The 15,791-nt window shown below is 42.8% G+C and overlaps 1 protein-coding gene across 1 annotated transcript in view; it reads left to right on the top strand.

Moving 5' to 3' along the window:
* The window catches only part of LOC128439629 (cGMP-dependent 3',5'-cyclic phosphodiesterase), a 96,030-nt gene that overhangs the window by 61,978 nt on the left and 18,261 nt on the right, over positions 1-15,791 (top strand). The window contains 7 exon segments of the mRNA XM_053421988.1: positions 7,385-7,474; positions 7,731-7,819; positions 11,447-11,556; positions 12,407-12,462; positions 12,661-12,720; positions 13,172-13,328; positions 14,099-14,151. Coding sequence (XP_053277963.1) covers positions 7,385-7,474; positions 7,731-7,819; positions 11,447-11,556; positions 12,407-12,462; positions 12,661-12,720; positions 13,172-13,328; positions 14,099-14,151 — 615 coding nt within the window.

Below are 15,791 nucleotides of genomic sequence, written 5' to 3'. Positions count from 1 at the left end.
TCTCGTACTTCGGAATACTCTGACCCAGCCATTCAGAGCTAAGGGGAAATATTATGCGTTTTGTTCATTTTTTCTTTTTGTGTATAATTAAAACGTAAAAAGTAAAAAAGCCATGATAAGGGCAGCTTCCCTTTTTCACAGAAAACACTGCTCCTGAAGTTCCTCAACAGAAGTCCAGCCGATACTTCAGGGGAGTCATGAAGTCACATGACATCACAATGTACAACACTTGCATAAGACACGCCTAGAGGCTAATCTGGCAAGCCAAGTAAAACAAGAGCGGCAGATATATCCTAAACACACTGGAAGCAGTTGAACAATCACGACTGAGTGGGCCATCTGGCCAATCAGAGCACAATGGGCTTTATCAGAAATGGGGCCTTAAAGAGACAGGAGCCGAAAAGTCTGAGGAAACTAATATGTTTCCTGAACATCAGAGCATGTAAACCTTTTTTAAGTAATAACCCAATTTAAAATGATGGACCTGAAGATGAGCATAATAATTCTCCTTTTAGAGGGATTCATCTGTTTAAAATGAGGAACAAAACTTATGTCCTGTCCTCCTGCTGAAAATTATGAAATTTCCCCACAACTCACATCTGGGACAGTGACTAATAGGACGTGTCAAGACTCTCAAATCCCTCCCCAGATGTTGAGGTTTAACCACTGCACCATATTTAGACTGACGTCTTGAAGACTAATGCACATGTCATAGCATTAAAAATGGCCCTTGTTAAATGATAAGAATGTGAAATAATTTGTGAAGACACTTGAATTGTGTTCACAGTATCTTGTTGGTTGTGAATTTCTGCGAAGAAAAGTGTTTTGTGCCAAATGATTATTTCCCATGTGGCTCTTTCAAAGTGGTTGGTTGATTTTTATTGTTGGTGGAGGAAGAATCTCAGTGGAAGGACATAAATTGATATGGTTTGCTTTAATGAGGATTATAGTTTTTGTCTTGCGCAGGAGACAGATGGGAGTGCACAAGAGAAATAAATTGTAGTGTCGCACTTTATTTTATAATTATGGCTGCTGTTCCAAAGACAGGATCTATAAGTCATGTGTGTCACATGGGCTCATCAACATCTGATCTAAATAAACCAGTCATTTGTCTTTTCCAGCGAGACCATCCACCAAAACTGTCAAATAACAGCTGTTCTCCAATGACGGACAAATGGAACTTCTTTCTGAAGCAAAATTGAAGTACTTCTTAGCACAGAGTCCACATACTGAAAATAATGGGGATCAAACTATCTCGAAGACAACCTAGATCCATATCCTTCAAATATGTCTACAATCTATCTGCCTATTATTGCCAGTCTGTTTCTCCACAGTGTAATTTTTATATAGTTGTCTACTCTTTGTTACAAGTGTATCTTTCATCGAGGAGCATCCTGCCTCTGGTGCTCCACCTGAAGTGTTTTCATTTTGAATGCCTCCGGGTCTCCGGAGACCTTGTGTTTTCAAATTTTCACTTAGACTCACAGATTAGATTTGGGAGGTCAAAGGTCATAGCCTTTGTTTTTACAAAAACTTATTTTTAGCTTAATACTAAATGTAAAACAGAAAAAGTCAGATACTCTTTATATACTCTAGCCTGGCTATTTATACATAGATAGCCTGGATTCAACAAAGATCCCTTTTATCTTCAGTTGAAGTAAATAAAAGTATATATATGATTTTACTATATTTAATTCCTCATCTCGTACTGACTGTTCAATTGTTTTCTGGTTGTGCTGGGGTCTCAATTCTATCACCACCACCTCCTCTCTTTTCTTTACGTCTATCAGTTATTTGCAGCACGGCTTTCTTGCTCCTTACATCATGCTCTCGCTGCTGTGCTCCTCAGGGGCTCGAATCTGTTTCCCGCGGAAACTTTGGCTGTTGCTGCAGCTTCCAGATTCATATAAAGAGCCCGTCATACGCAAATACAACTGTGTAGCTGTTTGTGCAATTATGCTTTCACCGTTAGAGAGAGAGAAAAAAATGTGTGAGAGTTGGCTAAAGCAGAGCTGGGTCAAACAGCTTTGTTAATTTAGTTTGAATGAGTTCAAAACCCTATACGCCACATAGGCATGTGTACATGAGACAGTATTGGGAAAGTGGTCGTTCATACAAGCGGAGAGCACAGCAGACTAAAACAAACCTAAACCTGAAGGAAAGCAAAAATATTATCTGGCCTAGTTCTGCTAAGTAGGAAATTATCTCGACATTTTATCCTGCCAGCCACAGCTCTGTCCATGTAGACTTAATTAAACTTTTCAGTGAGTTGTCCTCCTGGAGTTATGCTCCAAATGTCGGCCTCCCTCTCTATTAACTCTGATTTATGGCTGCTGCAGTTCAGGGAAAAGACACAGGGAAAGGGTGAAATCTTGCCCTGTTATTCTTTTTTCCCCTCTACCTACATTTATTAGCAGTTCAGAGTTACATTTATCTTCTTGATTAGTGTTCTCTGCATTTTAGTTTTGTTTTTCTCCACCGGTGGCAAACAAGATTCACACAAACATTTTGAAATGCCCTCCTGAGGAGCTGATGGAGCGCAGAAAGGAGGACACACTTCGGACACATGCAACTTCAGTTCAAAACTTGCAGGAAGTTAAAACTCACAAATAAATTTGTGCGAGGAGGACATACAAATAGAAAATAGTTTGAATTGTCCTCTTGTAGGCTGTCATTGTGATGTGAACAATGTCGGATGATAAACAAAAGAGCCACTGATTTTGATTATGAGCAAATATTAACTGGCTACACCAGCAGCTGTATCTTAAAGGAGTCATATGCTTTTACAGTTTTTCCTCTTTCCTCTAGTGTGTTATATTGTTTTTTTGTGAAATAGTAAAATGTCCAAAGTTTAAAAAGCTCAAAGTCTAAAATGAACATAGCTCCTCATGTCTAACAAAGCAGATAAAGAACCCTAACCCCTACACACAATAGAAGTAGTTGACCACTCACAACAGAGAGGGCCAGTGGGCCAATCACAGTTTACAGGGAGGGGGGCCTTGAAAAGACAGGAGCTTAAAGTGTTTCAGACAGAGGCTGAAAAGACGAGCTGCAGCAATGAGGCAAACTGATGTGTTTTTTGAACATTAGAGCGTCAAACCCAAATTAAGATTATGGACCCAATTCTGTCTTCTTCTAAAGAGACAGATAATATGTATGTGAGGGGCGACTGTGCTTAGTAATGCTGATCAGTGGTGAGAAAGGCTGTAGACAAAAACCACAGCAAATACTTCACCCTGAGGGAAGGAGGAGTGGGAGAGGAACAGGAGGAGATTTTGAGGTTCAAGTAAGTCACCATGATCCAGGCAGGAAAAGTTAGAGAGATCTGGAGGGAAGGTGGGAGGAAATGAGGTAAAACCATAATGAACTGGTTTAGCATCTACTGCTATGTTGCATGTGAAACAAGACAACGCAATTAACCCTGCGTCACATGAGTGCACTGCTGTGACGTATTGTGAATGACAGTAATGGAATGAGTCGAATGAATGTATCTCTGGAATGAAATCACAAATAATAATTACATCAGAATAATGAGCGCGCACTATTATGTTAATGGGACTTTGCGTTGTCCCGTCATGCTGTTGTGAGTCCTCTTCGTGATCGGGGAGGACGTAGCTCGTATTAAAATATGTTCTCTGCCGTGGCTTTTCCAAATCAATTCGGATTAAAGCTTTGGCCAAATTCACATTAAAAGGCATTAGAGAAAAAAACTCTCTATTAGTGTAATGAAACCATTTCACCGTTTTCGTTCAAAACTTGCAGACCGTCATGCCTCACTTTTGAAATAATTGAAGGATTACGTTTTCCTCTGGGCAGTCCTCCCCCCCCCCCCCCCCCCCCACCCCCCCAGCCCCCGCATGATCTCTGAAATTACGTTGTGTGCGTTTTTGTTTTTGAAAAAGCTCATCTGTTTGAGAAACTGCATCACCTGATAGCTACTACATAAAAGTTAAATAGAGGAGATAACACGGTAAAAAGTCAAAATTAATATAATTATTATAATGAAATTCCGTGAATTAAAAAATAGGGAAAGGAACTGATAATTTTATGAGCAAAAAAAAAGCATGCATAGGCGTCAGGACCTGTTAATAGAGTGTCGGGTGAGAGAGAGAGAGAGAGGCGATAGTAGGAGGAGCAGGTAAATTAATATGACAGCTGGTGTGAGGTTTATGGCGAGAAATGATTTACAAAAGGTCATGAGACAGCATCTGACTTTACAAAGGCATACATTGGATTGCCAGTAATGCACGTGCACACGCATTAAGAAAAGGGCAGCAGGTTTCTGTGTCTGACTGGAGAGTGGGGTGAGGCACGGATAGTCTATGTTTGTCTGCTGCTTCCGGTCAAATATTACTTGTGAGGATTTGTGCAATCATTTCAAGATCCATGGCTTAGGATGCAACACACTCACTCGCTCAAACACACACACACACACACACACACAAACACACTGGATGAGCTCCAGATTCATTACAACAGCACTCTGGCGGGCTGATTGAGTGATCAAAGTTAATCACATTTAATCATCTCTAATCATATGTAATAACCAACACTGAGTGCTCAGGCATGACAAGCCTCCACTGTCTCTCCACCGCTCCCTTTTCTTCTCTCCTCCTCCACTCCTTGACCCCCCCCCCCCCCCCCCCCAACGCAACCACCCAATCACCACCCGCCTTCTCCTTCACCATCTCTTCCCCCCTCTGAACCCAACATGAACTCCAGTGAGAGGTGGAGGAGAACAGGATACGAGGAGGGTGTCAAAAAGAGGAGGAGGAGGACAAATTAAAGCAGAGGCCGACAGATGGTCAACCTCAGTGGAACATCGAGCAGCTCTTCCTCTTCCTTCCGGCTCCGCTGTGTAACTCTGACAGCTTTGTCGAAAAACGACTAAAGGAGGATGATCTGGGAGTAGCAGACATTATTTTCGACACTATCATCTTCTCTCCAATTTATATTCAGTACAAAGTTTTAAAAGCTGCAGAGTCTTAAGCCTGCTCGTTTGCTTCCAGTGTTTTTTCACGCTTTGATCAGATTTCCGAAGACCCACTGGGATGCGTCTCTAAACCGCAGTTACATGTTATCATAATGCAACGTGATAACTGGAGCTGCTAGGGATTTAAGCACACTGCACACAGTGCGTAAATAGTCCTACTGTGTGAATTTATACAGCTGTCACATTGGATGTTATGAGCACTCATCTGATAATAAAGCTGTGGTTGTAAGATGACGCAGCTCGGTACGAGGGCTGGGAGATTGGACGGAGATATCATCGATCGTCGGTTGCAGATTTTTTAGGCAATTTTATTTTGATAAATAAGAGGCTGTCTCCTCGAGAATTGATTCAACTCTAACCTAACCTAGGAACTGGGACTTCTTATATATATATATCAATATATGTATCTATTCATTCATTCATTCAGTCCATCCTGACACTGCTCACAGACACACAAACAGTGTCATGGAACACATCTGTAAACTCAGACTGGGTCAAAATAACCAAATTTTGTCTTCACAAACACAAATTACATACGTAATTATTAACATGTGATGGAGGAAGTGAGATCTTATCACACATACAGTAGTCCAAGGAGTCACCTTCAAGAAGCATTTAATACCAGGTAGGAACACACAAACTGTCCACTCTGATCTCCCAGGATGGATGTCGATACCAGGTTTAAAAATCATCAAAATCGCACAGTATTGTGCTCAGAAGAATGATGTGTTCACAAATGCTCATGCACATGCATCGTGTTCGAATCTTTTTCCATCACTTAACTCCGTCAGGTTGGATGTTTTGTCCGATTTATAGCCAAAATAAGCCAAAATAGGTAACAGGCTTTTACATCATTGCGTTTGCTGTGACTGGCGACATTGGTACACACACACACGCATAAATATTACGTGAATCGATGGTTTCGGCTGACCGTGGCCGACTGGAACATTTTAACGGATCGCCCAACCCAATTCTGTTCACCTGTTTTTTAGTGTTTGTAATGTATAAAGTAAAAATGTTCAAACAAAAACCCTGAGGCACAAGCTCAAACTTCCATGACCTTAAAATGTAACATCTCCTGTTATCTCAGATCCCCTCTGTTGTTTTCCTTTTCCTCCATGTCTCTGCCCCTGTCTCCAGACGCAATCTTTATTAAAGCAGAAAGCTGCTTTTAGAGGAACGAAGGGAAAACAAACTGCTCTCACCTTGCAGCTATATAGTCCCTTTTAAAACATTAGTATGCTTCAAATGAAGTGTTTGCCGGCTGGTCAAACAGCCTCCGAGACACCCCCGCCCTTCACCATACACATTTTGACAGCAGTATTGAGGGCCTGTTTTTTTTTTTTTCTGTCTTTTTTGCAATTTTCTTCTTTTTGAAACTGACAATTTGTTGGAGCGATCAGCTGGGGCGTGTAAAGTGATGAACGGAGCTGGAATTCAAACTTCTTTCTTTTTAGTTTCTTCTTGCCCTGACTACAACATTATTTCCATTTGGAGTTTGATCACGTCTCACCTCTCTCTATGATGGCAGGCGTAAGAGCCCCCACCTTCAAGCCCGGCCATTCAGAAAAGCAATAAAGACTTAAGATGAGTTCGAGCCTACGAACAAACAAACGCCCAGTCTCTACTGTGAAGACGGGTCACTTCTGTCTGGTTTATTTCAGCTGAGATGTGGTACTCCATGTCTGTCTTGCTGATCCGTAGATGTGCTGATTTTTGAAGTGGAACGTCAAAAAAGATGAATGAAGAACAGTTCATTTTGATTAGACCAGCAGAGGCAGACTGTAATTAAGATAACCATCATGTTTCCAAGCACCTCTCTCCAAGTTAAGTGCCTTCATCAAATCTTTTAAAGTAGCATCCGTGAGGGAAGGAAATCAAATATGTGAAAAAGGAGATATTTGAAAGTATATTTGCTCTTTCATTTCCCAGTTTGGGATCAATAAAGTCCATCTATCCATCCATCCACCCACCCGACCACCCCACCCATCCATTTTCCTCTACTGAACCATGTAAATTAATTGTTAAGTGTTTGGTTTTCACGTTGCCAAAATGAAACAAAAGCACAGAGTGTCCTGAAGAGCAAAACTAACTCCCCTAATCCCAGACACGTCTGAGCTCACTTCATTTTCAAGTGCCTCGCTCATTTCTCCAGCAGGCACAGATTTGCTGTGTGTGTGTGCAGAGTGTGTCACAGTTTAAATATTGTTTCAGAGGCCTTCGCTGCCTGCCAAGCTTAATATCTGGGGAAGAGTTGTCGCAACATAAACCTTGTACCCACAAAAAAATAAATAAATAACCGCAAAGGCCTCGGGTTTCTGGAGCCGTGCGTTGAGATCATAAGCAAACAACCAAACAGACATCCGGGCTTCTGTTTGTCTCCCTCCCCAGGATGCTTTGCTGCGGTTGGCGGCGGTTGTTGATGCTCCATCGCTGCGAGTGGCCCTTCGAGACAGCATTCAGGAGCTGCTATCCAGCACGGTATTTGAGCACAAACACACACACAATTTATACAAATAGTAGAACATGATTGGGATTTTCCAGATTTTCCTGTCAGTGTTTTCAGCGTAGTGGAGCTAAGTGTCTTTTTCCTGACATGCGAGCAGGAACACAGACCCGGGCCTTTTTGTAAATGGATGAGGCTCATCACTCACTTTATTAGTTAGGATCTGATTAATACTACAAATGAATGTGCACCTAAATGTGTGTGTATGTGTGTGTGTGTGTTTTATTCTAGGAGTGTGTATGTGTCTACATGCTGGAGGGAGACTCGAGGCTGCTGTCTGACGACCCGCCACATGAACTGCCTCTGGAGGGAAAGATCAGGTGTGTGTTGCTCATGCTTGTGTGTCTGTGTGTGTGTGTGTCTCCATGCACTGAGCAGCAGATGTTTTGTCTCGGCGAATCACCGCTGTGCGCTGATTTGCTCCGACGTCGCTGACGGCGGCGACACCCTGAAAAGCAATAGAACGAGGGCGAGACGAATAGAGGGGGAAACACACACACTCACAAGCACACACACGCACAGCTCTTTTCTCTGCGTGAAAAGCAGGTGGCACCTGAATGAATATGAGCTGCTTAGACCCAAAATCACACCATCAACACAAAAGCGTGACAGAGGGAGATGTCATCATCGAGAGACAACACGGGCCCTCGCCACTGCTTTTATCCTCTTCATCCCTCATCTCTACTGCTTTCTCATTAGAACTCTCCCTTCATCTCCCTTTCTCTTTTTTTCCCCTCCTCTCATTACACATCCCCCCCTCTGTCTCTCTGACAAGCTCTCCCCCTCCGCTGTCATCTGCTATTCCACCTTGCCACCTCACTGCATCAGCCTGTCTTTGCCCTTTTTCCCCTCTCTGCCCGGTCTCTCCCCGAAGAGCGATGAGGCACTAAGCCGGTTGTGTTTCGGCCTCTCTACTCTCCACCCCTCCGGCTGCCCTCCCCGCCGCTCCTCTCCCTCTCTCACCTTCAAGCCCTCTCCCCGCGGAGGCGTTGCAGGGCTAATAGCCGAGGTGACAGCGCCCGGGGTCCCTCGGTAAGCCATGACGATCCTCTCCGCTCTTAAGTGCTCTCCGAAGCTCCACAGCCCTGCGTGCGACTCCGCCCGCTGCCCGGGCACTGGCAAAAACCAATACTACATTATTGATGAAACTGTCTGTTTGTCAGATAAGAACCTCTCTTCCGACACCTCATTGCCACACAAACACAGGATCGCACACACTGACATGCTTATGCACAAGCATGCAAGGACACAAGACAAACATACAACCTGGTGCACTCAAACTCACATACACACACACACACACACACACACACACACACACACACACAAAGCACATATTCGCTAACACACTGTCAGTGCAGCATGCAGTCTTGAGGAAGTGGGGATATTAAAAGAGCTACAGGGCACTTTGTTACTTTCTCCCTCCAGTTCACCTGCTTATATAAGCCTGTTATCGAGACCAACACACACACACAAAAGCACAAACATGCACACACTCCATGAACCCGTCTGGGAGGCAGAAGGCCGTGGTGGTTGAGCCCTTTTTTCTATTACATGCAAACCCATTAACTGGACCTTGACACACACAGACACACAAAAAGTGCACAAACAACATCTGCAAATAAATCCCTCTCGATTGTTTATCCTCGAAACTGTGTGTCTTACAAGATAAGTGAAATTGTATATATTGCAATAGGTAGATGCACATCTCAAGGTTGAAGAGATTCACACTATAGAGATTCACACTATAGAGAGTCACACTATAGAGAGTCACACTATAGAGATTCACACTATAGAGATTCACACTATAGAGATTCACAATACTGCTGCACAACTACTGCGATCCTTTTTTAGTTGGAGCTAATTATATATCCATGAAACATAGTTTTGGGGAAATTACGAATTCATTTATTATTGGCTAATTGCAGATGATTGACGATTATATTTGTACAATTATCATTTGGACCGCAAGTTGCTTATACATTCTCATAATTAGGACAAAACTCATATCGAAATGTTCAATAAATCATCTATAAAACTAAGATCAAATTAAATCTGTAACTGGCTTGACATTGACCATGCCCTGAGGAAACACACAATCCATCATTAATGGATGGGTCTACAATTCAATCTAAATTCACCATATTTATATAATTATGTCACAGCCACATATTAATTTTAAGGTAGGGATTGATAATTTGTATCTGAAACCCTTTTTATAAAGTTTTAGAACAACTGTAATAAACATGACCAATCGGGGCATGGCTGTCTTTGGTTCCCTGCTGGTGCTTTCACTGCAGATGTCCAGAGTCTTCACAGTCAACACCGCTGAAGCAGGGACGAGAGGGCCGACAGGAGGAGGTGGGATGTGTCGGATGCATTTTGAGTGTAGTCTGCTCTTGTTAGCGTTTCCAGGATTGTCGACCCTATTATTAACTAACAACATGACCTGCTAATGCAAAATGTATTGACATTGGTAGAGAAGCATGCAGACGCTGGACGGATTTTGTGGACTGTGGAAGGAAGCTGGAGCAGCTGGATAAAAAAAACACACCGACAAGGGGAGGACATGCAAACTCCCCACACACAGACACTGGCCAAACTGGGATTTGAACCAGGAACTTTCTTGTTTTGAGTTGACAGTGCACCACTGTGCTGCTGCATAATATCAAATCCACAGCTGCAAAATGTATTTTACACATCATGGAAATGAAGTATGCAGGCTCTACCACAATGCTTTCCACACAGTGTTTCACTTGTGAGCTATGTATGTTAAATAGTATACACAGTGGTACTATTACTCTCTTACCACAGAGTTGTGTATTCTTAAAGTACAAACATGACGCTTATGAATTCTGTCATGTGCAGAACCGTACAGAGAAAATGGTAAAGCAGTTATTAAGGGTGGATTTCATAGTACAGGTTCAGGAATGAGCATCACCCACATCTATTAATCATCAGCTGATCTGTATGAGCACCACCTACTCACATATCCCCGGACAGCACTGTGGTCTGTTGTCCATCTCCCAGTCTGTGCTGCTGCCACAGGCCTCCAACTCCACACTGTGAACACGTCGTGTGCCACTGCTCCAGCTCCCTCTCACTGCCTCTGAGGGGTTCATGTTTATCTTTTTACATGCTCAGAATAAATTGGCTTCATGATCACGCAATAAAGTTGATTTGAACAGACATTAAGTAAATGTCAGCTCACTTTCCCACAATGATAAACTACAATGAGAATGAGATAAATGGACATTTTAACATCGAGGCAAAACACAGACGTTTAGCCACTGCTGTATGCGTGTCTGTGTGTGTGTGTGTAAAACTATTTTCCTTCTTTTACTCATATATTTCACTGTGTGTGTGTTTACTGGACTGTGACACATGTTTTTTCCAAGTGTGTGTGTTTGTGTGTTTGTGTCATTGGCAGTGGTAAGTCAAGAGTAAACCAGTTCTTGTCTAATATTTTAGCATAAGAAAGCTGCCCTTTGTATCCACTGTAACACAAACGCAGACTTACACCACTGCCACCATGACACCTGGCTTCACACCTGGCCAGCACACGCACTCACAGACAGAGACACATACAGACAGACAGACACACACTCACACACAGACACATACACACAGACACACACACACACACAGACACAAATGGTCGTATTGATTTCATATAATGACACAATGAATAATAGAACTATTCATACATTCATTTTTTTTGTTTTGGTCAGTATCAATGAACACAACGTGTCTGTTTTTGTAATGTTGCTGATTGTTTTTCCATTTGCTCAGATTGTGTTCCCAATCCGCTCTTCCTGTTTGTCTCCCCACTGTCTGACCCACCGTCTCTCTCTCCCTCTCAGCTCCTGGCTCTGACCAGGTAAGGTAACAGTCCCTCCCAAACCAGGGTCGAGCTCAACATGTGTGTTTGTGTGTGTCTGTCTTAGGAGTGTCGCAGACCAGCTGAAGCGATGTCAGTGTGCCGGTCTTCCTCCATCTGAACTGCCAGAGAAATACAAAATCTGCCTCGCAGCACCGTTAGCGGCACCCAGAAGAGGTGTGTGTGTGTGTGTTTGTGCGTGTGAATGGTGCTTATGGACACACAAATTGAGAAGCATCTGAGTGTGTGTGTGTGTGCACGCGTGTTTGCCTGCTTGTGCAAGTATAGTTCTGTGCATACAGAGGAGCAGAGAGAAGTGAGAACAGAGAGCGGGAAGCAGTGAACATGAGATGATGATGGCTGAGGATGAGGTATGGAGCTGTGTGGGCAGCAAAATTGGACGAGAAAAAAAGCGATGAAAGTTTTAGAACAAGAAAAAAAAAAACACCCAGGAGCTCGAGGAGAATGAGTAGACTCCACACTCTTTAAATTAATGTTTTTGTTTTTCATCTAAGAGCGAGAAAATAACCTTGAGGAATGTAATCACACAAACAGCTGAAAGTACAAGAATCATAATAGCCCAATAAATACCAATGAACAATCAATATCGTGGTGGAAATAAGAGTCCAATGTGGCCTAATCATCATTGTGCGTGTTCTGTACAAACAAACACAACAACCCTGAGTTATTAGACTTATTATTTGGCCACGTGGATCTGCTGCTGCTGTCTGCGCCACATCGACCTGACTCGCAAATGAAAGGAGATGAAAGAGAAGAAGAAACAGTGTAATGCAAGGTCATCAATTCTTCATTTCTCCATGTTCATTTCCTTTATACACTTTTGTTAGTGTTAGAGCGTGGAGGGCGAAAACTAATAATATTAAGAGCACGACACGGACATGAGGAGAATTTTTTTTTTTTTAAAGCTCTGTTTTGTGTGAATCCGTGTGTTATGTGTTATGAATGCTTGTCCTCCTTCTTTCTCTCTCTCTTTCTGACTCTATCTCTCTGTGTCTCTGTCTCTCAGCTGTTGTGATTCCTATCTTGAACCAGGAGCGGGACAAGGCCATCGCTGTCATACTGGTGAGACCTTGATTAAAAGGACATTTGTTGGGCTTTCAATGCAATAATAAACTGAGGTACTGATCAAGTCATAGCTTTGTCTATTCATGAAAACAATATAACACGGGTTCAGTAGATTTACGTCACAGTGACGACAACGTCCGGGAAGATTCCTGCTCATGTATCCGGATTGGACTGATGTGTGTTTGTGTGTCGCAGGTTGGCTGTAATCCACTGACTGATCAGGATGAACTGCATCTTAACATTCTGGAAAAACACGTAAGCATTCCTATTTCATGTCTTTGTCGTAAACATAATAAAATGAAATTTGTACGCCCATCACCGTGCTTAACATGTTTTACAGCAGAGGTAATGCACAGCTTGTATTAAGGCAGATCTTTGCCAATAATACAAACAGATGCAGAAAAAGCCTCTATAGGAAGCCACACCTAAATTGACCTAAAGAGTGCAGACCTCCAGCAAGGACCAACAGTCCCCTTATTGCAATTCATTTCAATTCACTAGATACAGATTTTCATGCTCACAAAATGTCTGTCTACTGGTTGCTCTATGTATCCCTACTAAAAGTGTGTGTGTTGTGATCATACGCACAAGCTCAGTAGGGATTCCTGTGTGATAGTTACATCACCTTTCCATTGGTTTTTGTAATCTTAAGTAATATTGTTCTCAACTGACTTTGTTGCTCGTCTGTGCCTGCGCCACATCACAGGCCTCGGTGACGTGCGTGCGAGTCCAGGCCACTCAGACGTCCTACCAGCGGCCTCCCCTCAGCCCCTCGCCCATACAGTCCCACAATGCACTGCTGCATCTCAACGTCAAAGAGCAGGACTACTGCGAGCTGGACCGCAACATTCTGCAACTCTGCGGTAATGTCGGCACGCACGCACACACACATGCACACACACACACTCGTATACTGACACGCATTTACACACAATTTCTGTCTCTCTCTCTCTCTCTCTCTCACAAGCACACACACACACCCACATTTGCACACATACTCACATATGCTTATACACACACAAACACTCTTATACTCACAAACTCTGACACTGTCCACACACACACACACACACACACACTGGTGTATGAGAGGTGAGTTATATTAATAGAGAAACCCATCTGGACAAACAGCTCTATGAATTTAGATGGACTCTGTCACTGGCACAGGAAATATGTGACAACTCCTGTGTGAAAACAGAGAGCTTTGCAAATACACTGTTTAAAATCTCATGCTTAATGAAAGTGGACTCGCTAATGCTACTGCTGCTCCACACACACATCCATCTTGTTTACTCCCTGGTAATTGTCAACAAATACGAGTTGCCTGTGGTCCCTTTAGGTTTTTCCGGACTTCCATCTTCTTCCCCGTCCGGCACTTCCTTTTTGTCTTCATCTGCAGTCCAGGCATCCCTCCATCTCTTGTCTTGTCTTCATGATTAGTCCCTCTGTTAGCTGGTTGGCGTTCACCCTTCCTCGACCTCGCTGTCTCAGTGCATCCCTCCGCGGATTGCTTCCTGTCCACTCGCGTACATGTTCTGCATTCCCGTCCTTCCCCGACGCCAAGCTGCCCTTGCTCCTCTCTGTTTTTTTCTCTCCCATCACGGTCTCTCTCTCACTCCCTTTTCACTTTCAGGCGAGCTCTATGACCTTGACGCAGCCTCTCTCCAGCTCAAAGTCATCAATTATGTAAGTGGTCGAGATCACTCACACACTCCCACATGGTTCACATGCACAGTTCAAAATGTACAGCCCATGCACAGCATGAAATCCTTCCCAGCGACTACCCCTCTCTCCCCCTGTCAGTGCCCATACCAGAGGCTCTTTATCACAAAATTACTTCATCAGCATGGCCCCTCCATATGCATGATATAGGTTCCCTGAGAACAAGAGATGTCAGGCGTCAGCTACAGTTAGTGCAGAAACCTGACAACATTTCAAATATGTGAAATGATTCATGGATAAAGACAAGCTATGGAGGAGGCAGAGGTGAAGGTTATACTGCATCAGAGATTCAAAGCCAAATGAATGTATACAAAAGACTTGTGGTTCGCTTCTCAGACGACTGAGCATAAAGGACTGGATGTCTTGTCTGATTTGTCTGACTTTATATCATTATCCTAAACTGTAGGACATTGTCTTTCAATGTTCTCTCCCCTCATTTCATATTTGTTCCATCAAGGCAAACGGCCCGAAAGACATCTTTAAATAAAAAGAAAATTTGCCTCAGACAGTTTTCTGGACCAAATAATCTTGAAATCAAAAAGGTCAATAATGAAAATAATTGTTAGTTGCAGCCTTAGCCTTTATCAGTTATTCACAATAATTTTGAGGGACCACTGTGAAGGATTTAGTGACACACAGTGGTGAGGTTGCAGATTGCAACTAACGGAAAACCTCTCCTCAACCCTTCCTCTCCAAGCGTGTTGAATGTACAGTGGCCTTCAGGCAATGTAACAATATGAAAGGTCCTCTCTAAAGCTGGTAATTGGTTTGTCTATCTCTGGGCTACTGTAGAAACATGGTCATTCAACATGGCAGCCTCCATGGAATAAAGGCAATTCTTGAAGTAGAAATAAAATACACAATGATTGTACTCTATAGAAATCAGACAATATGACTAAAGTATAGATGTTGAATTCCAATTGTACCAAAGATCCTTATGAAGCCTAAACGCTGGAGTTTTATTTATTTTTCCTTCAAAAACAGAGTCTGAAAATGTGTCAGTGTTTATAAAACCATTTGCAGCTAAAGCACTTAACCTTTTCAAAAGCTTTGACTCTGATGCATAATCAGCAGCTCATTTTCACCCTTCTACCCATTTTCTTCACAATTTTCAATTATGTCTTCTGTCAGTTTAATAAGAGAAACTCATTTAGTTTGAACTCCTGTGCTCTTGTAAGAGAAAATTATATTCATTTTGGCAGCATGAAAAAAAGATTGTGATAATACATTTTATCCAAAGTGGTCATTTAAAAAATCTATTTATTTCTCTATAAAAATGGCGTACCTCGATGGTTGCAGGAATGTCTCTGTGTGGTCAAACAGAGCTGCTGCAGTGCGGCCTGCGCGTACAGCACCACGTCAGCTTCTGACGCCTCCAACATGCATTTGAAGGAAGGGAGAGGCTGTAAAAGCCTGCGGGGGTTTTAAAATGTGTTTTGAGTGCGACATGATTTTTTTTCCGCCTGTTTATTGTTACAGTTGTGAAAAGGAGTGAGGGGAACGGGAGAGGAGGGAAGGTAGAAAGAGGAGCGAGAAATGGTTGCTTCTGAAGAATCGTCATTTTGGTGGGAAATGCTCGGGGCAGCTCTTATGAGATTAGCAGT

Source organism: Pleuronectes platessa, chromosome 5, assembly GCF_947347685.1.
Source record: "Pleuronectes platessa chromosome 5, fPlePla1.1, whole genome shotgun sequence".
NCBI lineage: Eukaryota > Metazoa > Chordata > Actinopteri > Pleuronectiformes > Pleuronectidae > Pleuronectes > Pleuronectes platessa.
Note: the sequence above shows the minus strand (reverse complement) of the source record. Positions and strands in the feature narration are given on the sequence as shown.